The sequence below is a fragment of the Polyodon spathula genome, chromosome 5, assembly GCF_017654505.1.
Source record: "Polyodon spathula isolate WHYD16114869_AA chromosome 5, ASM1765450v1, whole genome shotgun sequence".
NCBI lineage: Eukaryota > Metazoa > Chordata > Actinopteri > Acipenseriformes > Polyodontidae > Polyodon > Polyodon spathula.
Genome location: NC_054538.1, coordinates 38,864,973 through 38,890,214, shown reverse-complemented (window position 1 = coordinate 38,890,214; position 25,242 = coordinate 38,864,973). Strand labels below are relative to the sequence as shown.

At 36.1% G+C, this 25,242-nt stretch overlaps 1 protein-coding gene across 2 annotated transcripts; it reads right to left on the bottom strand.

Annotated features, from left to right (window-relative positions):
• Nucleotides 1-64: 64 nt before the first annotated feature.
• On the bottom strand, nt 65-25,242 carry LOC121315933 (fermitin family homolog 1-like). 2 transcript variants are annotated; one of them, XM_041250549.1, is made up of 16 exons: nt 25,181-25,242; nt 23,500-23,666; nt 21,261-21,494; nt 19,704-19,769; nt 14,325-14,465; nt 12,982-13,195; nt 12,496-12,598; nt 8,961-9,068; nt 8,386-8,517; nt 7,758-7,807; nt 6,789-6,913; nt 5,527-5,633; nt 3,276-3,500; nt 2,497-2,621; nt 1,629-1,770; nt 65-1,369 (listed from the first exon to the last, which is right to left on the bottom strand). In XM_041250549.1, the coding sequence occupies exons 2-16, from the start codon at nt 23,648-23,650 to the stop codon at nt 1,196-1,198; spliced, it is 2,097 nt and encodes a 698-aa protein (XP_041106483.1). In that variant the 5' UTR covers nt 23,651-23,666; nt 25,181-25,242; the 3' UTR covers nt 65-1,195. The 2 variants fall into 2 exon arrangements, with proteins under 2 accessions (XP_041106483.1, XP_041106484.1); XM_041250550.1 differs by lacking the exon at nt 19,704-19,769.

Below are 25,242 nucleotides of genomic sequence, written 5' to 3'. Positions count from 1 at the left end.
CTTTCAATGTAGTTTATAACTGGTGAAAATAAAATATTCTCTGTATTCTTCCATCAGACTCATGCATCATAAAAGTCATGGTTTATTAAGGTATACTTTGTTTTTAATTGAAGTTTTCAAAGAGACCAGGACACGTTAACAGAAATCCAGCAAATCCAAAAAAAACTTAACTTTAGCCTTTGTACAGCCTACACATCATTATTGTGTCATGTTCAAACCACGTTCAAATCATGTTCAATACTAATATATTTTCATGCTGTTAGGATATAGCTAAAGTTTTAAAGAACCCCCTTCAGTTTTTACAAGAAACACATTACCTTTGCTTTATCCTGTGTTGTCCATATCGCAGCAATATATTTTTCAACATAATCATGATTATTTTGTTACTGTTATTTTGATATCCTAAGTAAATCAACTCGGGAATTACTTTTTTTAACTTTTGGGAATAATTGCAAGAAGAACATATTTTTTTTTCTTCTAAACAGTGCAGTGTATCCACCATTGTTGCAGGAGGGGGCATAATCTGGATACATCGCGATTCTTATAAGATCAATTCTCTTTCTCCTGGTGACCACTACTGAGTAAATGTTAAGAAACATATTCCCCAGCTAATTTATGACCCATATGTGATTAAAAATGTCAAGGTTGGCGATCCGGAGAACACGGGACACTGCAGGTACAATAAAAATACCGGAACTGAAACATTTCTTTAAACATTTCCAACTTGGAAAATCCTTGGAGAAGACTTTATTCACTAGGAAACTTTCAAAATGTTTTTAACTGTTCAAAGAGAGTATGTTGGGGCCTGTTCAAATGATCCAAATGGGGGCAGATATAGATACTGTCCTCCTTGAAATCACTAAAAAAGACCCTCCTTGACAAATGTCAATATTTGAACAGACCCCGATATTTTTACATATATCCACAATGTTTTACCAAGCCATATACTCCCTTAGTCAGTTTCACCTAGAGTTTGTTTTGTTACAGAAAACATTGAGTTAGTTTGGTCAGATATTTAAAGTAGTACTATTATACATCTGCTTTAAAATGTTGCTTTACAAAGAAATGTCACCACCTAGGTCTTCCCAGCTCCAAATTGGTTCTTCAAAAACGAGTGCGGTCTCATAGCAGGTTAGCATTCTCAGTCGGATTCACTGTGCCCATACATTTGGAATAAGCTAACAGTAACACGTACTTAGTCCTGTCCTCCTGTAAGCTTATGGAAAAGTTCTTCATCTAAAGTTTCATTTTGATCCTTGGATCGGGTTGACAGGAAAATGTACCCTCCAATGTATTCATGGACGACCTTACAGTCGCAACTCAGGCAGGCAAATGCGATTGACACATTCTGATCAAACTCAATTGCAACCTGAAAAATATCCCCCCATCCCCCAAAAAATATACATTCAATAGCATGTTTTAAGTAAGAAATATAGTAGATAGTTCATATGTTTAAGTGTTTTAGTATTTTTTGCTTGGAATTAGTGATTCACATGGATTGTCTTTTATGCATTTTATTTCTACTTTTAGATTATAATTTAGTTCAGTCTGTTTTTTGCAGTACAATACAGCAATATAAACAACACACTACAAATCCTCTTTATCATTAAACAGTACTCTTACTGTACCTGACGAATCTCCCAGTTTACATTCCATTGCCTCATGTTCGAGAACCGCCAGGTTATTATTGGAAGACAAGTACTCATATCTATCCTTATTAATCTGTTGTAGGAAATCCCCAACAGCTCATCTTTCTTGCATCCTCGAAACCTGTGAAGTATGCATGACATATATATATATATATATATATATATATATATATATATATATATATATATATATATATATAGTTAATAGGTATTGGTGAGATAAATTACTGACTACTCTCTACAGAATATGCATATCCCCCCTGTGGTATATACTGGAGGACAGTTATGTAAGTAAGCTCTGATGTCCATATGTATGTTAAACTTGAGTTCTGCATATATCTACTGAACCCAGTGTCCAAGATTGATTATACTTGCTAAGGCAATTCTTACAGCGCATTGATAGTATTAGAAAATGGGGGTAAATATACAAATGCGTGTCTCTGTTCGTGTAAGTCACACTTTTATTTTATTTTTCTAAGGAACTATTTGTCAAATTCCGATTAAACTTACTACAATAAGGACAATTTCTTGCACAAGCTATTGAGTGTATCGTAATTAACCAACTAGGAGGTTTCAAGATATAAATGTAACATACAGTTAGACACATGAAATGTTTGGAAATGCAAAGTAATGCTATGATCTGCAAAGGGTTGTTCAGATATAATATTCTAATATTGTCCCATTGGTATTTAAAAAAAAAAAAAAAAAAAAAAAAAAAGCTTTCTATAAGGGTTCCGAAAAAAAAAAGATCAGAAATCATGTTCAATAAGCATACAAAAAAAGAAACATGTTTAGTGATTCAGTGTTTAAAGTTACAGATGAACTACAGAAAGTAGAATTACTGTACCTTACAATATAGTATTTGATGCCAAACTCGGGTAGCGACTGCCATGCTTGTATAAAACGCATCTTGGCTTCCACAAGAGACATTTGGGAGACATTCTGATGTGCTTCCAGGATACGTGCTGTTAGCTGGTTGAAACACAAAAAATGCTGTGTTGATTTATAGGTATGTAAACACTCTTAACACTGCCTGTTTTGAATTCAGAGAAAGATGGAAATAATTGTATTTTAATGTACAGAATACATTTATCTATTACATTATCTGAATGGTCTTATGATGGTGGTTGTAACCTATAGATATTATCAACTGAAATTCCACCACTCAGCATCTTGTTGTTCTGCAATATTCAATCTACTATATCTGCGATCAGCTGGGATTCAACACTTTGGGCCCTATCTTGAAGCAAGTACTGTACAAAGGCTGCAAAAGTTGGCCATATGAATGATCCTGCTCAGAAAACTTTGATCAAACACTTTTTGTTAAATATATAGTTACCTATTTATGAAGTAATAAAATCTAGCTAGAACTTTTCAGCATCAGCCAAATAGCAGCAGATCCCTTCTTCAGCAATACCAACTCCACGTCTTTCATACCAATGAAATGCAGTAAAATGTGTTAAAAGATGTAACAAGCCTGAAGACTGATTAGACATATCAGAATTGCATTCTTACCCATCAACTGTCTAGAATAGAGTTGATTCATAGAATAAAAAGGAAGATCAAAAGGTGATGTCATCAAAAAATGCAAAATTCATAAGTAAAATACCTAATGTGTAGCTCTACCTGTTTATTTTTGTACTTTTTCACATATCTGGGAGACACAAAACAATCTGAGTTCATCTCCATGGCTTCTAGATTTGGAGCAGCTTGTGCTTGAGCTGAGTTTAGGTCCTTCATTTTCAGGAAAGACTGAATGTTGCGGACTTCAGTTCGGTAGGAGCTGTAGGCCATCGTTTTCCCTTTGGATGCCAGCATGCATGCAGCCATCCATTTGGCGTACTGATTCTCCTTCAGAAACGACCCACAATTAGTTTAAATGCAATATGATTGTAATATTCTGCAGTTCAATCATGCTGTGTTGACTGAATAAAAAGTGGAATTCAGTTATAACTATAACTAGGCAAAATATTATTAAATATTAAACAGTTTCTACATATAATGACTATGACATTATTTTTTTTTACCCACACTACTGTTAGCTATAACATTAAACACAACATTATTAAGATACATTAATCTAGAGCCATAGTATTCATACTACTAATTTCCAGAAAATGTCAAATATTTTAGAAAAATATACACATGTATTCCTTAAACAATTGTTGATAGAAATGATCTTTATGGATAGCTGTGATTGTTTGCTATCTATTCTATACCTGAGCCTGCGGTAAGATTAAGTATTAGAATATTTATTTAAGGAAACAGGTGATGCTTCTGACAGATAAAAATGAGATATACAGTGCTTTTCAAAATGTTCACCTCTTGTTGCCTTATAGTCTGGAATTAAAATTCATTAATATATATATATATATATATATATATATATATATATATATATATATATATATATATATATATATATATATATATATATATATAATTATCTACACACCCTACCCCACAACTTCCAAGTGAAATTTGTAGAAAATTAATTAAAAATAAAAACTGAAATAGCTTGGTTGGATAAGTGTCCACTCCTCTTGTAATAGCAATCCAAAATTAGCTCAGGTGTAACCATTCGCCTTCAAAATCACCCACCAAGTTAAGTGGGCTCCACCTGTGTTAAATTGTAGTGATTCACATGATTTCAGGATAAATTCAGAAGTTCCTGTAGGTACTCTGGGACAAAGTTGTTGAAAGGCACTGATCAGGGAGTGGATATAAAAAAATATAAAAGGCCTTGAATATCCCTTGGAGCATGGTCAAGACGATTATTAAGAAGTGGAAGGCACCACCAAGACCCTGCCTAGATCACGCCGTCCCTCCAAACTGGATGACCGAGCAAGAAGGAGACTGATCAATGAGGATTTCAAGAGGCCAATGGCAATTTTGCAAGAGCTACAGGCTTTTATGGCCTTACCGGTGACACTGGATTGTCAAGTACTGCAGTTTTGGCAACACTGTTGTTACCAAGCACTCAGGTTGTTTAGCCCACCTACATCCACCGTTCTCTTCGTTTGGAACTATGACAAATCCTTCATACGTTTTTGCAGAGACCTTTTCAAGGTATCGGTACCATGTGGCAAAAACAGTTTTGTTTGATGGACGAAACTAAAAACCGAATTTTTTGGCCGTTCTTTTATAAAGCATTACACAACCTGTTACACAACGCATCATCCAAAGAACACCATCCCTACTGTGAAGCATGGTGGTGGCAGCATCGTGTTAAGTCATCGGCAGGGGCTGGGGTACTTGTCAGGATATAAGGGAAAATGAATGGAGCAAAGTACAGAGAAGTCCTTGAGGAAAACTTGCTGACCTCTGCAAGAAAGCTGAAACTAGGATGGAAGTTCACCTTTCAGCATGACAATGATCCAAAGCACACAGCCAAAGCTACACTGGAGTGGCTAAGGAACAAAAAGGTAAATGTCTTTGAGTGGCCCAGTCATAGCCCCGACCTAAATCCAATCGAAAATTTGTGGCATGACTTGAAGGTTGCTGTCCATCAATGCTCCCCAAGGAACTTGACAGAGCTTGAACAGTTTTGTAAAGAAGAATGGTCAAATATTGTCAAATCTAGGTGTGCAAAGTTGGTAGAGACCTATCCCAACAGCCCACAGCTATAATTGCTGCCAAAGGTGCTTCCACCAAGTATTAAGTGTATAAGATATTTCAGTTTTTTATTTTTCTTAAATATTTCCCAACATAAAACCAATGCCACCTTACAATAATTGATTCTGAGTTTAAGTGTTTTAAAATAAAATATCGAACAGAACGAAATTTCAATGTACCATTTGTAATTCAGAAACATGAGAGAATTGGTCAGGGGTCTGAATACTTTTGCAAGGCACTGTATATGTTTTAATGGTCTTACATTTTCACATCGCAGGTAGATTTCATTCATGCCATCGGCTACAGGAATTAAGAGCTTGATTCCAAATTTCTTACTTGAGACATTAACATCAGGTACAACTTCACAACCTGTAGGGTATTCAAGAAAAACACTGGTCAGCAGAATACATGAAACACAGGGATGTAAAACATCCATGTGTTTCATGTATTCATTATATCCTTGTGTTCATAAAATGTGTTCATAAACCCATTGATGGTAGCATACATATTAACTTCTGCCAGGGATATAAAAACACAAAAGGAATCAGTACCATAAGACATCCTCAGCATGCAGAATAGAATTGCTTTACAAACTTCCATATTTTATCAAATCCACACAAGTGGTTCTCAACATAGTTTCAATAACTCAGCCAATCAGGCGCCAGTCATGACAAGGAAGTTATAATGATGATATACATTTGATTTTTAAAGAACTACCTTTCATGTAAACAATACCAAGGTGCTGAGCTTGAAACATTCAGTGGGAAGTTGACAGGCAATCAAAACATATTAAACGCCAGCAAAAACCCATGAAAGCAATTCCAGGTGCTCAATCTTGCAATCTCAAGACAGTTACAGTACATATTCCTTCCTCACACATACAAAATCAACAGCACTTTTTGTTATCACGTCCCAATGTTACCTTGATTAATATTTGAAACAATTACAGACTTTTTAAAATTGTACTACTAGCAGAAAAAAACACAACATTCACAATAACATATTTGAAGCACATTCTGTCGCAAGGCAAGCTAGGACAAGTTACAGTACACATTTATTAAAGAAATTAAATTGAAAGAACTGAATTTATTTTGTCTTGCACGGCTGTGCAAGTAGATTCTACATATGGTTTTATCATTAATTTGCATCTGCAATAATGTTTATTATAAAACAAAAAAAGCAATTCCTATTTAAAGACCAATTTAATACACCTTTTACATATTCTAGTATCAACGGGTCCCATGTCAATTTTATTATTTTTCATTTCTTTTCACCAAGTGAAAATGTAATGGGCAGTGATATGTGATGTCATGAGATGAGTTTTAAATCTCTGACTGTCTTGCTTGGGGCGTGTCGGAGTTCAAACACTCTTTATTGGTGCAATCGATTTTGTTTGAAAATAACAACTAGTTGCTTAAACAGTTGACATGTTTCATAAATCTGGCCCAGATTTTTTTTTTCAGTAGCATGAAATGACAGAAATACAATTATATGAAACAAGGCACGATGTAACTACAGACATACCTCTTAGGTGCAGCTGTTCAATGGGGTCTGCTCGAGCACATTCCATATTCTTGTAGTATGATATGGAGGTGTCTTTAAAAACAAACCAGTACTCCTTATACGCTCGCAGGGTCAGCTTTTTGGGCCTAAAATTAACAAAACAATTTGCAGTAAACTCAAATAGAAAGTGTTACGCTCAACACAAAGATAAGGAGGAAATGAAGAAATAAAATACAATATAGCTATATTCACATTTTATACGTATTTTCAAGATTACACTTTGCTTTAAAAGCACGGATTAAAACCACAGGACCAAGAATATAAAACAAAACACTGATTGCTGAAGGCAACCATGTATTGCTTAATTTAATAAATCATTGTGTAACAATTTCATTTTCTTTGTTGTCTCTTCAGTGCAGATGTTAAGAAAAGAAACAAATGTATATTGGTGTGTGCCTCATAAGTTATTCATTTTTGTTTAAAACATCTAAGGAGAAATACAGAAAAAAAGTTTCTAAATAGAATATCAAATAAGTGTTTGTTTTTTCTTTCTTTCATCTGTACTGAAGAAAAATAACGAGAAGCAATTATTCAACAACCATTTCCACGCACATGGCTTACATCTTTAGTACGTATCATTTCATTTTCTATAAACCTTGAATTTCAGACTGATGAGTTTAGGGATTAGGAGAACAAAATAATTCTGAACAAAATAAGTCTGTTATTGGATACTTAAATGGGGAATATAGTAGTGTATGCTTCTGTATACCAGTGAGAAGTAAAAAAGTATGTTTTAAAATATTGCTATTATTCTTTCATTGGTATGATACAACTTTTTTTTTAATCAACCTAAACATACATTTATTGAGTTATACAGTAGCTATTTCCTTCTGTCTATAATCTTACAAGAACAGGTATACAATTATAGAAATTACGAAAGATTTAGGATTTAAATTGTTAAATAAACTCACTAGGACATCTTAAACTCACCTGAAAAGCTTCAGATAATCAGCAAGCTTTGGAATATCAGTGATGTCCTCCTAATGAACAAGAAAAAATGTACCTTTAGAAATTACATTTGGAAAGCAGTCTGTAGTCATTTCAATGGACTACTGGAGTTTCTTACATAAGAGAACCACAGAACAGAACTGTGTAGTAACTGTAAACACCCTACGTCAAAACATGTGGTCTGATATGGACACAGGTTAACGCAATGTAGCTGTAAAAATACATGTCAGGAACTTTACCCTAGGGAATTAAACTCCTACAAGCCCCCTTCACACGGATGATTAATGAATTACTTTGGGAGTATAACAATTAAGAAAGCTCATCTTGAAATAGTGTGTGTGAACAGAAGAACAGCACAATAAAAACACTCCAACGCAGTATCTGCACTGCACATGTTTTTTTTTTTTACTTCCTACATAAACACCTGGTCCATGCCATTTGGTTTCTGTTATTTGCAGATAAAATGTCATTTAATGCACTGTCCAATATGGCCAGTGTGTTAACTAACTAATTTTTACTAGGCTACAAGTTGTGGTCTAGTTCCCTGTGGTGAAGCTAATGGGTAGCTATTGATCATTAATTATTCAAGAAGTGAAAACCAATGACATACCAGCATTCTGTCTGAATGTGCGCCATCAAGTGCCACTTCTAGATTAGCTAGGGCAGCTTCTACTTCATCTGTGTCAGGCTCATTTGAAGAACTTTGCGGTTCAGAAGACTTGGACATCTTGCTTATATGGTACTGAAAAGAAAAGCAATGTCTTGGTTTTTCCTTAAGTCAACTGCATATTATAGTATTTCTTCGCATAAAAACAATACATTAACAGCATGCGACATGCCTAATGGACAGCTTTCTACATTAATCTTGTCATTCTCTACAGTGTCAACCAGGTGTCCTATCATTACCATTAAAATAATAGCAAGGTAAACAGGCACAGTGCAAGGAATTACAGCTGCAACCACATAAGCAGCATGATATCAAATATATGTTTTTCTTTTCCCAAACCAGAAGAAAAGGGTTATATTTGCACTCTGAAAACATTTCTCAAAAGATTTTGAGAATGAAATCTGATAGCTGCACATAGCTGGGATAATAAGGCCCTGACTCTATTATGTTCTTGTCAAGGCTTGTTCTGCCTCTATGTAAAAGTACTCTGGTTTTACAACTCACTGTCAGGTACCTACCTGCAGTGAGGCAAACATGAACATTTCTTCTTCAGTGCATTCAATTTCTTCCAAAAGTATTGCCCACCGTGCCTGTTCATAGAGCTGGTTTATTCTGACAGCATCATACTGTTGAGCAAAGCAGGAATAAATGCATCAGAATATCAATAAAGTTTCACTTATGCCTAAAAATGAAAGGTTTTCAACAACTATTAGTGAAGCTTTAAATATCAATAACCAAAAACATTCTTATATGATAATTAGCAATTAACTACTTTTAATAAAGTTACAATAAACAAAGTAAGACTACTGACAAGCCCTTTAATTAAACATCTGGCTTGAGTAACAATGCCCAAAGACAAAAATCATTGGTACTGTAAGAATGTATTTGTGAAATATTATTTTGTTTTTTTAAATGCCAGATAGATAGTTTAAACTAAAATACACTCAGTGTATTCACACAGTGTAGGGATAGCAAAAGCAGTGACTTTTTGTGCCTCCTCACACTACCTTGAGCATGTAACAACCTTGCCCTGAGAACATAGGTTAGTCTCCATGCCAATTCAAACACGGCCTTCTTGAGACTGCTTGTAAAGGTACCCAGAGCCATTGCTTGAAACTGTGTGGTGGTGTTGTGATGTGGACAACAATCCCTCTGAGAGTTATGTGGAAACAACTACAAGTGATTATTTCACTTTACTTAAGACCTTATCCCAAGCCAGATTAAAATCCAGACTTCCGGTTGTAATGTCAAGCGCATTATTCCACTGGGTCACTTTGCTTGTCCATAAATATATTTGAACAGCATATTTATTCTGTAACTGGTAAATAGTCTGCCAAGGACCTATTTTGTAAACTGAGATATGTAAGGCCTTGACATATTTCTAACCACAAGGCTATAAACAAACCCCACCTCACCTTCAGGCTACACATATCTTTTCAGCCACAAAATGTGCATTCTCAAACTATTTTATAATTTGTTCACACCAATGAAATGTGTCTTAGAGAGGTCAGGGGGTCATGTTTTCAATACCTGGCCTGTGATAAACCATTGACCCCTTATACAGACTGGTTCCTGGTTTCCTGCCTGGACGGTATATAAAGCCTTTGAAAATGATGTGGGTGATACCATATTTGCACAACTTTGCACAAATCTGTCACCCTAAGCAATACAAAACTAGTACATCTTAAAATACAAAACAGTGTTTTCCACCAGTTAGTGTAAATATACTAATAAACCTGAAATAAAGAATCTAAAGAAAGGAATACTTGTTTGTACCAAGTGAAAAAACTTGCAAGAAACACTTTGGGTTTAGGTAGAAGCAGTCAATTAAAATTAAAACAATTAAAACTGTGGACATGGTTAATTAATTCCCATTGACTTTACTCTTTTCCTATTAAAAAATAAAACTTACTACAAAAATAATAATACATATATTTCCCAGTGCTTCTGGGCAATGTCCCCCCTTCCTGACTTGTATCTATCATTGATTCGTTCTAAATACTTTAAACCCGCCCCAACTACTGAATGACAGCACATTTCTACATTTCTATTGGAGACTCTTAAAACAAGATTGCAATTACTGTTTTACAGTTAAGATATGGAGGATTTAAAACAGAATTGTGGCAAAATGTACAAAAATGCCACATACAAAAAACCCAGAAGAATGTGCCCGTGACCATAGGGATTTCGTTGTGGAAGACAGCAAAGGAAAGGAGGTACAACTTAAGTGTGCAAGTACTGTGGAGTTACTACACATATTTTGACAGAAAAAAAAAATCCTCAAGAATTTTGGAAAGTAACCTGGAAAGTAAAAAAAAAAAAAACAATTTACATAAAACTCGAAAATAGCTAAAAATAAGCACCGAAAAATACAATTAATAAAAAACGAAAAGCAGAAGCCTTAGTTGTATATATACTGAAAAAAATAAACGCAACATGCACAATTTCAAATATTTTACTCAGTTACAGTTCATATAAGGAAATCAGTCAATTGAAATAAATTCATTAGGCCCTAATCTATGGATTTCACATGACTGGGAATACAGATATGCATCTGTTGGTCACAGATACCTTAAAAAAAAAGGTAGGGGTGTGGATTAGAAAACCAATCAGTATCTGGTGCGACCACCATTTGCCTCATGCAGTGCGACGTATCTCCTTCGCATAGAGTTGATCAGGCTGTTGACTGTGGCCTGTGGAATGTTGTCCCACTCCTCTTCCATGGCTGTGCGAAGTTGCTGGATATTGGCGGGAACTGGAACACGCTGTCGTACACGTCGATCCAGAGCATCCCAAACATGCTCAATGGGTGACGTGTCTGGTGAGTATGCAGGCCATGGAAAAATTGGGACATTTTCAGCTTCCAGGAATTGTGTACAGATCCTTGCGACATGGAGCCGTGCATTATCATGCTGAAACATGAGGTGATGGCGGAGGATGAATGACAAGACAATGGGCCTCAGGATCTCATCACGGTACCTCTGTGCATTCAAATTGCCATAGATAAAATGCAATTGTGTTCGTTATCCGTTGGTTATGTCTGCCCATACAATAACCCCACCACCACTATGGGGCACTCTGTTCACAACGTTGACATCAGCAAACCGCTCGCCCACACGACGCCATACACGCCATCCACACCACGCCATACATGCCACACTTCTCCAGCGTGCCAGTGGCCATCGAAGGTGAGGATTTGCCCACTGAAGTCGGTTACGACGCCGAACTGCAGTCAGGTCAAGACCCTGGTGAGGACGACGAGCACGCAGATGAGCTTGCCTGAGACGTTTTCTGACAGAGTGTGCAAACCTACAGTTTCATCAGCTGTCCGAGTGGCTGGTCTCAGACGATCCCGCAGGTGAAGAAGCCGGATGTGGAGGTCCTGGGCTGGCATGGTTACACGTGATCTGCGGTTGTGAGGCTGGTTGGACGTACTGCCAAATTCTCTAAAACAACGTTGGAGGCGGCTTATGGTAGAGAAATGAACATTCAATTCTTTGGCAACAGCTCTGGTGGACATTCCTGCAGTCAGCATGCCAGCTGAACCTCCCTCAAAACTTGAGACATCTGTGGCATTGTGTTGTGTGACAAAACTGCACATTTTAGAGTGGCCTTTTATTGTCCCCAGCACAAGGTGCACCTGTATAATGATCATGCTGTTTAATCAGCTTCTTGATATGCCACACCTGTCAGGTGGATGGATTATCTTGGCAAAGGAGAAATGCTCACTAACAGGGATGTAAACAAATTTGTGCACAAAATTTGAGAGAAATAAGCTTTTTGTGCGTATGGAAAATTTCTGGGATCTTTTATTTCAGCTCTTGAAACATGGGACCAACACTATATGCTGTGTTTAAATTTTTTGTTCAGTGTATACACACACACACACACATATACAAACTTTGTCAACAACAACAAAAATGGAAGCACATTTTGCACAGGTGCAATTCACACTTTTTGGAATGTAGATGTACATTGCAGTTATATGTAAGATTTTCTAAAGTAGACTCTGTGTGTTCAGGAGGTACCAGTATTATAAGTTAAGGTACTTACTTTTGGGTTCAAGTCAAAGAAACTGAAGTACTTGAAGCGCAACAAAAGTTTATCCTCCTCCTGAAAGCCTTGTTCCATGAGGGAACGGGATGAATCTAACCATCTACAAGTGGAAAATGATACAAAAAGAAAACAATTAACAATATAAGAAATAATGAACACCCAGCTGTTTGTAATAAGGCTGTAATTTGTATGAAGGCTGCATCATTACACTGTAAAAACTAAAATTTGCTCTCTTGGGTTACAGTGTCACCGGAACCACAGAATAAATGTACTTAAGTCAGTCAGTGACTGCAATCTTTATGGCACGTAGCAACTGTAATATAATAAGGCAGTTAACTCCTGCAGTTTATACAACTAGCAATATTACCAAATGATTACATATTTATTTATCAGTAGTATTAGTAAAGGTAAGTAAAGAGTTCATGAGAAAGAAATAACACCCGATTAAAGCTCCCAATTAACCTCTGCAACAAGCATTCTTACCCTGCATTTATTGCCGCTTTGTCAACTAACGACAGTGGCTGGTACAGCTTTGCTAGTTTTTCAGGTGGGCAGTTTGGCTGGCTAACAGCCAGGACATTACAGTTCTGTTCTGTTAGTGGACTGTCACTGAACCACATAATGGTAGACGACGCTGGAGTTCCGTTGACTGGATCGTATATAGGTGTCATGGTTTTACTGTACAGCCCAGGGCTTGCTAGTAAGGAAACAAAAAGACACTGTCAGTCAGGCTTAGGTCATATTTGAGATGTTTGAAATGTTCATAGCCACAGAGTAGAAAGGATGTCTTACAGCACAGTGTACATCAACTTAACTTTCTGCAGCACCTTATTATCCATGGAAGTACCACATTCAATTACTAAACTTGCTCTTGAGATCTAAGTTGGTAACAATTGATGGTTCATGAATTCAATTGGTTCATCTGTCTAACACTGTTGCAGGAATACTTAGAATGATCTGATTGCTTTGCGCATGTGCAGCATTACAAGCACTGGCTTCAGCAACTAAATATATTCACATGTGTCTTATCCATTTATGAAAACAGTAACTAAAACCAACACTAATCGCAAAGGATTATGTGGGAATTGGATTGCTGTAGTTATATAATTGTCTCTGTGCCACTTTAACAGTAACACCAATGTCTACAGAGTGAGCAACAAAACTTAATGAGAAACATACTGAGCCATTACACTTCTGTGAAAATCAAGCAGACATTTATTCATTTTGAACAGACATATTGCCATTCATTTTGCCATGCAGTGGAATTGGCATGACATTTGTACAATGAATGCCATTCCTTCAGGTGTTTTCCACAAAAAGAGGAATGGAGACCTCTTCACCTCAAGTAAAGGTATTCATTTGAAATGATTTACAGAGCAGCTAAAAGTTAGTCTTGTAAATGAACAACAGATTTACAGTGAAAGTCCCTAATACAGCATTAACATTTTCCTTAATCTTTCTGATTTAATATTGCTTTTTGATCAACATCTCTTCATTTGCTGTTGAATGCAAAGCACAGTATGTATGCATTAAAAATGTAAATATGTTGTTGTCGTTTTGGCTTGTACTGTGGAAGGTTACTTCACATTAGCAATGTTACTGACTGGTTTAACAATGCAAACAGTGCTGGACAAACCCATTGTATGGTAGCAGGCTTCTAATACAGATCTTTGCTAACTGTCAAAAGACCTCCAATTGATCTAACAGCATAATATAGCGCTGCCTTTGGCTCATGCACGTCTTTATGAATGACAAACTGTAGAGAAGGCAAACACTAAAAAAAGGAAACAGCTTTTGTACAGCACATTTAAATGGAAATTAGTTACCTGCAGCTCCCGAGATGACTGCAGTGTTGTCCAAATTTAAAATGTCTTCAATGATTAGATTGTTACTTTTTTCTTTTTTCTTCTTTTTCTGTGGTTCATCTAGTGGCTTCAGTAAGGAGAGCTCCTCTGACCTTCTGATATCTGGAATTCATACAAAGATTTTCTCAAATTCTGTCCATAGCATAGTATATACATATGCACATATTCATTTTTAGGTATTTAAACAACGATGCAATATACTTTATGTACAGATGTAAAACCCTTCATGAAGTTTTGGAAGCTTAACCTTTTATTCCATCTTAATGATTTGACTCCTTACTATTATCTCTTACGTATCTGGTCATTGCAATCATATCTGGCTGCCTAGAAAAATATGAAATCACATGTGGAAGCAATCTTAAGCAGTACTAAGGCTAAAATTCATGAATGCAAGTAGGGTTCCGGACTGGCAAGCCTTGAGAGTAAATCTCTTGCTGCAGACCTGCGTCTGCCTGTTGTATATGCTGGAGAAAGGAAAGGGACAGGGAGACCAATGCACTAATGACCTGAGATCTTGGTCATCTACTGGAGTACTCCCTTAGATTCTCTTGCACCTTGAAATTTTCAAAAAAAGGACAGTGGAATCTATAGTAATTATTGGTGTCAGGGCTAAGTACCATATTACAGAACACTGATCAGATCTAAGGACCCATTCTTGTGAAAGGAAAATAAAGACATTTAGAACATAGAAATATTTATAACACACAGCTCATAAGACTTGTTTAAGGACCCAAAATTTTGTTATGTTGCTATTTTTTTATTTTTTTTATTTAGTCTTCACCGTTTCCCAATTTGGAATCGCCAATTGTATGAATCTCGGTCCACCTCTGCAACCCCCGCGCCGACTTCGCGAAATGGCAGCAGACACATGCATCCTCTGAAACATGCCCTCCCAAGCCGTCTTTATTTGCACTGCAGGTCCACAGTGAAGCGATCACACCTATAGTGCCGGAGGACAACACAGATCTCAATGGCTCCACAGCAGACCCGCAGGTGCCCTCCCAGCCACAGGAGTCGCTGGTGCGCGCTGAACCGAGGATTACCCTGCTGACCTGAGCCCTCCCTACCTGGGCTGCGCTTGGCCAATTATGCACCACGCCCTGGGAATTCCTGGTTATGGTCGGCAAATGACATAGCATGGATATGATCTAGTGATCTCCAGACTATAGGGCACATCCTGCACTCACGAGGAGCGCCTTTACTGGATGCATCACTCGGTAGCGCTGTTATGTTGTTTACTACTATTGTAAAATTGTACTTTGCATAAATACCTTGATACACCCGGACCATTGTGTGATTTAAAAAAAAAAATAAAAATAATTAATTAAATGAAACATACATTTCTTACCTTTACATCACTGTGTGGTTCATCAAATTGTTTTAGTTTTGATTTGAAATAAAACAAAATTGGTCGACATTTATAGAATGAATTTCTATGTCAGAACAGAAAGTGATTTTCCTGAGGATTTCTTGCAAAAACAAGTAAACTCCCTACTGTAACATTCTGGATATCAGTGTATTCACTTTTCACACGTCATGTAGACTGGAACAAATTCACCTGGTTTTCACCTGGTAGTAATACACCTTGACATGGATGTTTTAACAACATATTCTCAGCTGTCTCCTATAACTGGCAAATTTACCAAGCAGACAATTGCAAGTAAATGTAGTTATAAAGCATATTACAAATAGTGAAGGCCTATAATAAGAGATAATCTCCAAAGCAAAACAATATTCCCTATAATCAGCCCTTCTTTTATCTGCCCAGAAAATGCAGACGGTCAACAGCAACTATACAATAAACTGTTCATTATATCCTCAAAAACATTTGTGGACAGAGAAGAAAAAACCTTTAAGTTTTAATTATTTAACTGCATTACATGCTTTTTTTCAATTTATACTAAAAATAATTAGGTTTTCATTTCTAAAAAGAGTAATGTAAACTCATTTCTGACTGGGCCTGTTCATAATTTTAGATTGGGGGTTTAAGATGGAATCTATCATGAATTTATGTTGTTACTGTAGTTCCTATCGCACAAACAAATTCTGCAATATTTATAAATAATCATTTTGGAGATACTTTACGGCCACAGAGGAGATCACCTAACCTTATCAGACATTTAGAAATGTTTGTAGTTTGCTACAGATTTTATAAAGTTTCATATTCATGAAATGTTTGTTGGTTTCTTTCACAACATATTGGGGGTCAAGAAGAGCTACTTCCTTGTAGTTACCCATGGGCAACGTCTCTGACGGCAAAAAGCTCTTCAAATCGAACTTAACATGCAATGCTTAAACAAAGCAATGTTGGGCTTGGTTAGTACTTGGATGGGAGACCACCTGGGAATACTGAGTGCTGTAGGCTGCATGTTAAGCTCATATATACATAATATATACACACACACCACAACATATTTAGTAAAACAGATTCAAATATATTCTTTAAATAATTCAAAGTTAAAGCTTTGTTCATAGAGCCCTATAAATCAGAAGACAAACGTTTTGACAAATTTATTTTTCAATGTGAAACCAAACACTGAAAATGACATTTGTTGTGTCTATTAATATATCTATTTAAACAGTTTAAATGTTTGCAAATATTATAACTTTTCAGATGATTTGCTTTTGTCAGCAAATAAAGTAAAACTGTTCTAAATGTATTGAGCTTGAATGTCACCTGGTTCCATACAACAAAGATTTTTCTGTTATGAAAGGTTATTATTTTGCATTGCTTATGCTGAGAATGCACTCAGCAGACCGGAGGCATTTTAATCCAGAAACTATTCTTTGTTTCACTGTAACTGCAAGCACCAACTCGACTTGCTGGCATAGGAAATTACACAGGACTGCAGCTATGTTTTCCACCTCTGACAGAAGACATAATAATCTATGACACTGATAATAATACACATTAAAAGGACAACAGACCATCATTAAAACGAACAAACAAAAAACTTAACTGGTTTGCCTTGGTTTGCCTTACTATAAATCTGCAGATTTATTATGACATTATTAGGAAGGGGGTGATCCATGCAAAGTGGACACACCCTCAAACAGCTTGCTCAGTACCTCCCTGTCTGGGTGTCAATGTGTTTTGGTTGAAGCTTGTACATGTCACAGTCCAGAAGCCATGTTTTTTTTAACCTACTACCTACTTGTCTGTACATATACATATACACATTCCTCTATTAAATGTCATTTGCCACGTGTCTGCCCAGTTCTGAATCTTGTCTAGATAATTTTGAATGACCTTTGCTGCTGCAACAGTTTTTGCCACTCCTCCTATTTTTGTGTTGTCTGCAAATTTAACAAGTTTGCTTACTATACCAGAATCTAAATCATTAATGTAGATTAGGAATCGCAGAGGACCTAATACTGATCCCTGTGGTACTCCACTGGTTACCAAACTCTATTCTGAGGTTTCTCCTCTAATCAGTACTTTCTGCTTTCTAAATGTTAACCACTCCTTAATCCATGTACATGTGTTTCCTTGAATCCCTACTGTGTTCAGTTTGAGAATTAATCTTTTATGCGGGACTTTGTCAAAAGCTTTCTGGAAATCTAAATAAACCATGTCATATGCTTTGCAATTATCCATTATCGATGCTGCATCCTCAAAAGAATCAAGCAGGTTACTTAGACACGATCTCCCTTTCCTAAAACCATGTTGACTGTTTGGAAAAACATTTTGGAATTGGTTTTAGCCCCCTTAGCAATGTTCATTGCTATTTCTCTCTTGGCCTTTCTAACTTCCTTTTTGACTTGTGTTTGCAGTTCTGTGTACGCTTTCTGTGTACTTTGTTTTTGGTCCCTTTTTAGTGCTCTGTAAAGTGCCTTTTTTGCTGAATATTTTTTAATTTTGGCAATTTAGTTTAACATTTAGATTTGTAAATGTAATTGTAATTGTTTTGCTCCTCTAGTACTACATTTTTGAAGAACAGCCATCTTTTTTCTATGGATGTTTTCTCAGTTTTACTCCAATCTACTTCTGTTAGTCTGTTTCATACCTTCATAGTTTGCTTTTCTAAAATTGTAAACCTTAGCATTAGTCATTACTTTTGGGGTTTTAAAAAGCACTTCAAATGAGACCATGTTGTGGTCTGAGTTTGCAAGTGGTTCTCTGACCTCTGTTTTAGTTATTCTGTCTTCGTTATTTGAAAAGGTTAAATCAAGGCATGCCTCCCCTCTAGTCGGTGCCTTGACAAATTGTGTTAGGAAGCAGTCATTTGTCATTTCCACCATTTCAATTTTGTCTGTCGTGCTACCCACCGGGTTTTCCCATTTTATATGGGGGAAGTTGAAATCCCCCATTAGTATGGCTTCTCCTTTGTTACACGCATTTCTAAAGTCATTGTATAACAGATTATTTTGCTCACTGTCTGAATCTGGTGGTCTATAGCATGCTCCTATTATTATGCCCTTTGAATTTTTGTCCGTTATTCTGACCCATATTGATTCGGTTTTATTTTCTTTGTCCAGGTTTAACACCTGGGCTTCAAGACTGTTTCTTACGTGTAGCGCTACCCCTCCATCTCTTCTGTCCTACCTGTCTTTCCTATACAGTGTATTCCCACAAATATTATATTCGACCCCATCACTCTCAGATAACCAAGTTTCTGTAACACCTATCACATCATAGTTACTTTTTAGTGCAGTAGCTTCAAGTTCTAAAATTTTGTTTCTGATACTTCTAGCATTTAAATAAATACATTTAATAGTTGTCTGAGTTGTTGTCCTTGTTTTGATGCGGTCTCCCTTCTGTTTTTTTATTCATCTCTCCCCTTCCTTTCTAGTTTAAATGCTTCTGAATCTGCTTGAGGATCTTTTCTCCAAGTAGATTAGTTCCCTTTTTATTTAAGTACAGTCCGTCCCATCTATACAGATAGTCCTTGTTGTAGAATGTGGTCCAATGATCAACTTCCTCAGGTCCTGCTGCCCCAGCCCAGTCTTTGAGTCTTCTTTGAGAAATTTCAGTCAGGTTTTCGCCAAGGTCATAGTACTGAAACTTCCCTTATGCGATATCTGATGTGCTACTATCTTCTATCTGAAGTTACATGTGGTATACATGTGGTTTCCCAGAGCTATGTTCTAGAACTGATTTTGTTTTCTTTATGCCACCCTTGGGCAATATTGCCTACAGACATGTTGTAAGCTTTCACTTCTACGCCGATGACACTCAACTATACCTATCTCTGAAACCAGGTGACACTGCAGCCATAAATATTCTGACTACATGCCTCGCTGACATTAAGCTATGGATGTCAAAAAACTTCCTGTTAAACTCAGATAAAACAGAGGTAATGTTGCTAGTTTCAAAAAAAACAATTAAGTAAGACCAACCTTTGTCCATCTGCTGGAGACATCTGTCCTTTTGCATTGAATGCTGAAATGAGAAACTTGGGTGTACTTTTTAACCAAGTTCTTTCTTTCGAACCTCATATTAGGAGAGTAACTAAAGTGTCTTTCTTTCATCTTAGAAATATTTCCAAAATAAGGCGTTCTCTTTCACTACAAGATGCAGAGAGACTGATGCATGCCTTTGTAACATCTAGAATTGATTATTGTACTTGTCTATTCTACGGCATTCCAAGTCAAGTTTGATCCCGTTTGCAACTTGTACAAAATGCTGCCTCAAGGATTTTAAATAAAACAATAAAGTATGACCATATTACAGCGGTACTGGCAGCCCTACATTGGTTTCTAGTTCGGTTACGATTTTAAGCTTCTGCTCATACGCCTTACATGATCTGGCTCCCTCTTGCTTGAATGATCTAATTCCATATGTTTCTAGGTGGCCTCTCCCATCCCAGGATGCCAGGCTGCTCACTAGTCCCAAAATTTTAAAAACTAGTACTGGTGGCAGAGTTTTCAGTTACAGGGCCTCTAAATTATGGAACAATTTGCCCATTTCTGTAAGGGAAGCACCAACATGTGCAGCTTTTAAAATAAGACTGAAGGCACATTTTTTATAATCTATCTTTTCTATCTTAAAATTATTGTTTTCTTTTATCGTCTATGGATTTATCGTTTCACTGATCTTGTTTTTATTTATGTTTTATCTACTTATTTATGCATTTAATTTCATTACATTCTTTGTTTTATTGATCTTGTTTTAATTTACTTCTGTTTTATCTATCTATTTATTTATTTATACATTATCTCTCCTTTCATTTACTGTGATTATTGCATTTTCTGCTTGCATTTCCTGATTTAGTCATGTAAAGCGCTTTCAGGCATTGCTTTTCTGAAAGGTGCTTTATTAAATAAAGGTTGATTGATTGATTGATAACCATTTAAATGCATACATACATATACTTTATTCTGAGTGACACAAGCTCTAACACCATACTGAACATGCCAAATATGGAAATAAAATGTCCATTTAGTTCATAGCACTGTGAGCACCACCCAAGTCCCTAGATTTGAAAAATACAGATACAATATCTTGGTAGCTTTTTATGGAATTATATCTCATAGGACTGCATACATTGAATGCCCAACCCCTTTAATAAAAGCTATCTTTCTTTTGTTTAAAAATATAAGCTGTGAATGGCCATGGATTTTTGATACGAATCAGTGTAAAGCCTCACTCCCTTCAGTTAGCTGAGAGATCAGGCTCCTTTCATACCTGCTGTTCATCTCAAGACACAGGGAGGAGGGCTTCTATCTACTATAACCTTAAGACTATGGAACTTAAATCCTTAAATAACTTAAATACATGATGCAGACTCTAAAGTTGAAATCGTGCAGTTTTATTTGTCTGATTTCCTATTTGCGTTTCAAATGATTTCACCAGTGTTCTTATGTTGCAAAAGCACACGTGCATCTGTAAACTGTTAAACACTTACATTTGTCACTGTATTGCAATATTTGATATATGCCTTTTGAAAGACTTACTTAGAGTTTTGCAGATTTCGCTGACTGCCTTGAAAACCTTAGCAGAGAAGCTGACCTTCAGTCTTACAATCTTCATGTTTGGCAGCTGCAGCCGCAGAGCTTTGTGCTGAGGTGTGTAGAGAAGATTAGCATCAGCCTGCACTCCATATTTGTCCAGTGTCCAGTGGGTTTTCAACAGCCAGCAGTTCTTCTGTTCCCACCAAAGAGCGTAGTTTGACCAGTCTTGAGGAATCTCTACAAGTAAAAAAGCAAAACCAATTTTTGTATAAAACCTTGTGGAATTTGTTTTTTTAAATGTTTGCAATTAGTCTATTCCAGGTTAATATAAACAGTATGATTATAGCAATGTGTAGGACCAAAACAGTACGCTCATTGTCCACTACAAGAGCAACTTAGTATCTAACCTAATCATGTCTACACTCCAAGCACATCTGGTACACTAGAATGTTACCATAAACCTTTCCTGTGCAACTAGTCTGTATAAAATAGCACAGTTGTTCTATCTGGTACGTCTTCCTGGTATATTTTTTATGGCACTACATAACTAAAGTTTATTGAATGATGAATACATGTGATTAGTATGAATACAGAAAGACTACATAGATTCGTTTACAAATCTGTTTTAACATGCAAGGTCTGTGGTAATCTAGTTGTTATAAATCATCTTCATTAAAAGAAGCTGACACATTTTTTGTCTACATTGTGAATTTCTGTATATCTGCTTCATCTGTGTGAGGTTCAGCCATATCTGTCTACAAAATGGAGCGAGAATACAAAGAAATCTGCTACCAAAAAGATAGTGATAGCAATCTTATATGATTATGACTGTTTTCTATTAGTTTCCAGTTCAATCACGCTTACATTTTTCAAGTAAAACAATATACTTTGTGTGAAAACGAAATTTCTTTCCAAGTGTGAATCAGCATGTTAGAAAAACATTACAGTGCTCATATAATGATAAAAGGCATGAGGTATCAGTATGACCTTTATAATCTAACAGTTGCATAATCAAATCTTTACAAAACCACTTTGTTTGAAAAGAAGCAAATTACGTACAACGAGGTATCCTAATGAATAACCACTGACCATAATTTAGATTTAGTTTGGGTCACATCCGAATTTTTCAAAACACAAGGGGTGTGTTAAATCAGGACAAAATAAGTAAAAGTTCCCTTTCAATTCGAAGATGACCAACAACAATACTTTTGGGATATGCCTGTAGGGATTAAGTAGTCACTCCGCGGAGTTCTCTTTTGCTTCTCACAATCAGGTGGGTAAGGTAGGTTAAACTAACTTCTCCAGTTGTGTGATTGATTCTTGTGAAAGAGCTCTCGCTTCAGAGTTTTTCTGCTAATTCCCCAGCAATTTATTTATTCAGCCCAGTGTAGAATAGACTCGCACACATTGACCACCCCACCTCGGTGTGTAGGTCTAAAAAAATTATAAATAAAGCCTCTCTCTTTCTGCTTTTTTCTGTATACTATCTGAAGGCTGTGTTCCACTCTGTAAGCTACGCGCTGCTCCAGTTTTGTGACTGCACGCGGTCTAGACTGATATTGTCTGTAGGCACTACACTAGTCTCTTACTGCTTCACTTCCACAAGTCATTACACCTCACTAGTGTTCCTAATATAAACAGGTCTGAAAACCGCACTATTTACTGTAGCTGTGACAGGTGATTGTTGTTGTAGTTCACCAAAACATTTTCACATTATTTAATTTTTTTATGCTATAATGTTTGATCTAACTTTACAATTACTTATATATTGAATTGTTTGAAACATACTCTCTGGTCCTTTAAGCTGAAGCGTAGGTCTTAGTAAATAAGCTACTGGCCTTAAATAAACTCTTAAATTCCTAATTCCCACTGAACTACTTTAACATTATCCTGCAGTCATCATGTGACAATAGGACAATTACTCAAAAATCAACTGATGCTTTTTATTCAGTTTTTCCAGCTCGCTTTCAGTATAAATGGGTTGAGAATCATCATTTTTATAGCCCTAAGGCCCCAGTCTATATTTAACTTTTTTTTTTTTATTGATACATGCAAAGCTAATAGACTATTACAGCATAAGCACAATTATCCCTTCATTTCTGAGCTAATGAACTGTTACGTTTTGTCTGCCAATTAACACTACGCAAGAAAAGTGCATCGCATTGGTCTGGTTGTATGAGACCAAGCATTTGAAAATGAAAGATTCTGAAGACCAAAATAACTGAGTGAAAACATGGCTTACGGATTTGTTCGACTAATTTGAGCATCAACCCCCCAATGTGGAGGTCTCCTGTGACTCTGATATTAAACTCCTTTGGTTCGCCTTCATACTGATGCTCCACCTGAACACAGAGCTCCCAAGAAGTGGCTCCATATTCTGCAGCTGTAGTCATTTTGTAAGCAGAAAACCTGAGAAAATGAAATAATCATTTGAAAAAAATGTTAACAAAAAATACTTGATGTCAGTCAATAAAAAATAAACATTTGAAATAAATTGTAGCTGTGCATGATCATAGCCTGGGCATTTTTAAGCTAATCTTTGTGACACAAATGTATCATTATTCATCGACTGTTTATTCCTGTATAACAAGCACATGCAAATTAGTCATAAAATGTGGCCCAAGTGATCTGCCAATATAAACAACACTTTTGTCTGCTCTGAACACATGAGATCTACATATTCCTATTTTTTAAACAACTGCAGATATGAAATGAATAGACTTTACATTTGAAATCATAAAAACGGGCGTGGATTTAATTTTAACCCTGGCATGTACAGGATTGCCTAGATTTATGGTTATGTCATGAAACACACTGTGAATTATGTAGCCTCAGGTGTTTTTCACAGTAACCAAACCAGTCTATAAGTTTACGTTCCTATACAAGCTTAAAATTCACAAAGCCTTGTACTGCAAAGTACCATAAGAAAGAACCATTTTTGTCTAAAAGAACACCCATTGAAAATGACATTGAAATGATAAACAACACTGGAATTCAATTGAAACATGCTAGGTATTCTAAAGGGTTAATTTATAGTTTTGCAACATTAATGGTTGTAAATGGAGTAAAAGGCTTTGTGGATTTCAGCCAAAGATTCCTAACATAACAGGCTAATTTAAAGTGTGGTTCAAAAGACTGAAGCTCAAAGACAGCCCAGGAAAAATGGTAGGTTTGTCTAGCAAATGCTGGATAAACTATTAGCTTGGCTTATGTTCCATAGCCATGTTTCATGTTCACAGCAATGAAGGAGAAGGAAATTGGGAACATTATTATTACAGTAATGATATTCCTTATCTTCACTACACTGTACTGGAGATGGGACAGATTTTTTAATAAACTTTACCTCTATATAAGATGAATTACTAAAAGTTACATTTATTGTTACTGAATCTTACATATCACGTATGGTGAAGTTGCCTTTGTTACAGGCAGTAATGTACAACTGTCTATATATTGTGCTATGTATGGGCCGATTTTGCCTAAAACGAAAAACAGTTTCATTACATTCTAAACTAAACTGCCAAAGGAGTGTGGATGGCTGCTCTGCGAGTTACAACATGTGAAGAGTTGTATGAAGGATCAGATTGCATTTTTTTAAAATAATGAATTACAATCACATACACTACAAAGAGAAATCTGAAAGCGGAAAGATCAACATTTAACACTGAAGCTGGTACTGTACTGAAAATCGAACTTTTAATAAGAAGTGAAACAAACGTTGTGAACACAGCATAACAAAATGTAATTTTAGAGATTATACACAGCAAGTAAACGGACAGGTTAAACAATGTACATTAATATAACATTCGTTATTAAAATGCTTTACAACGTAATGATATTAACAAGTAAATGGTAAATAATGTACACACAAGATACCAAAAAATACCTATATATTAAAACGGATGATGTTTTTCAAGACTTACCTGAGAAGTACCTCTCTCTCTGTCTCTGCTCATCGAGTATGCGACTTCAAGTGAACCACAAG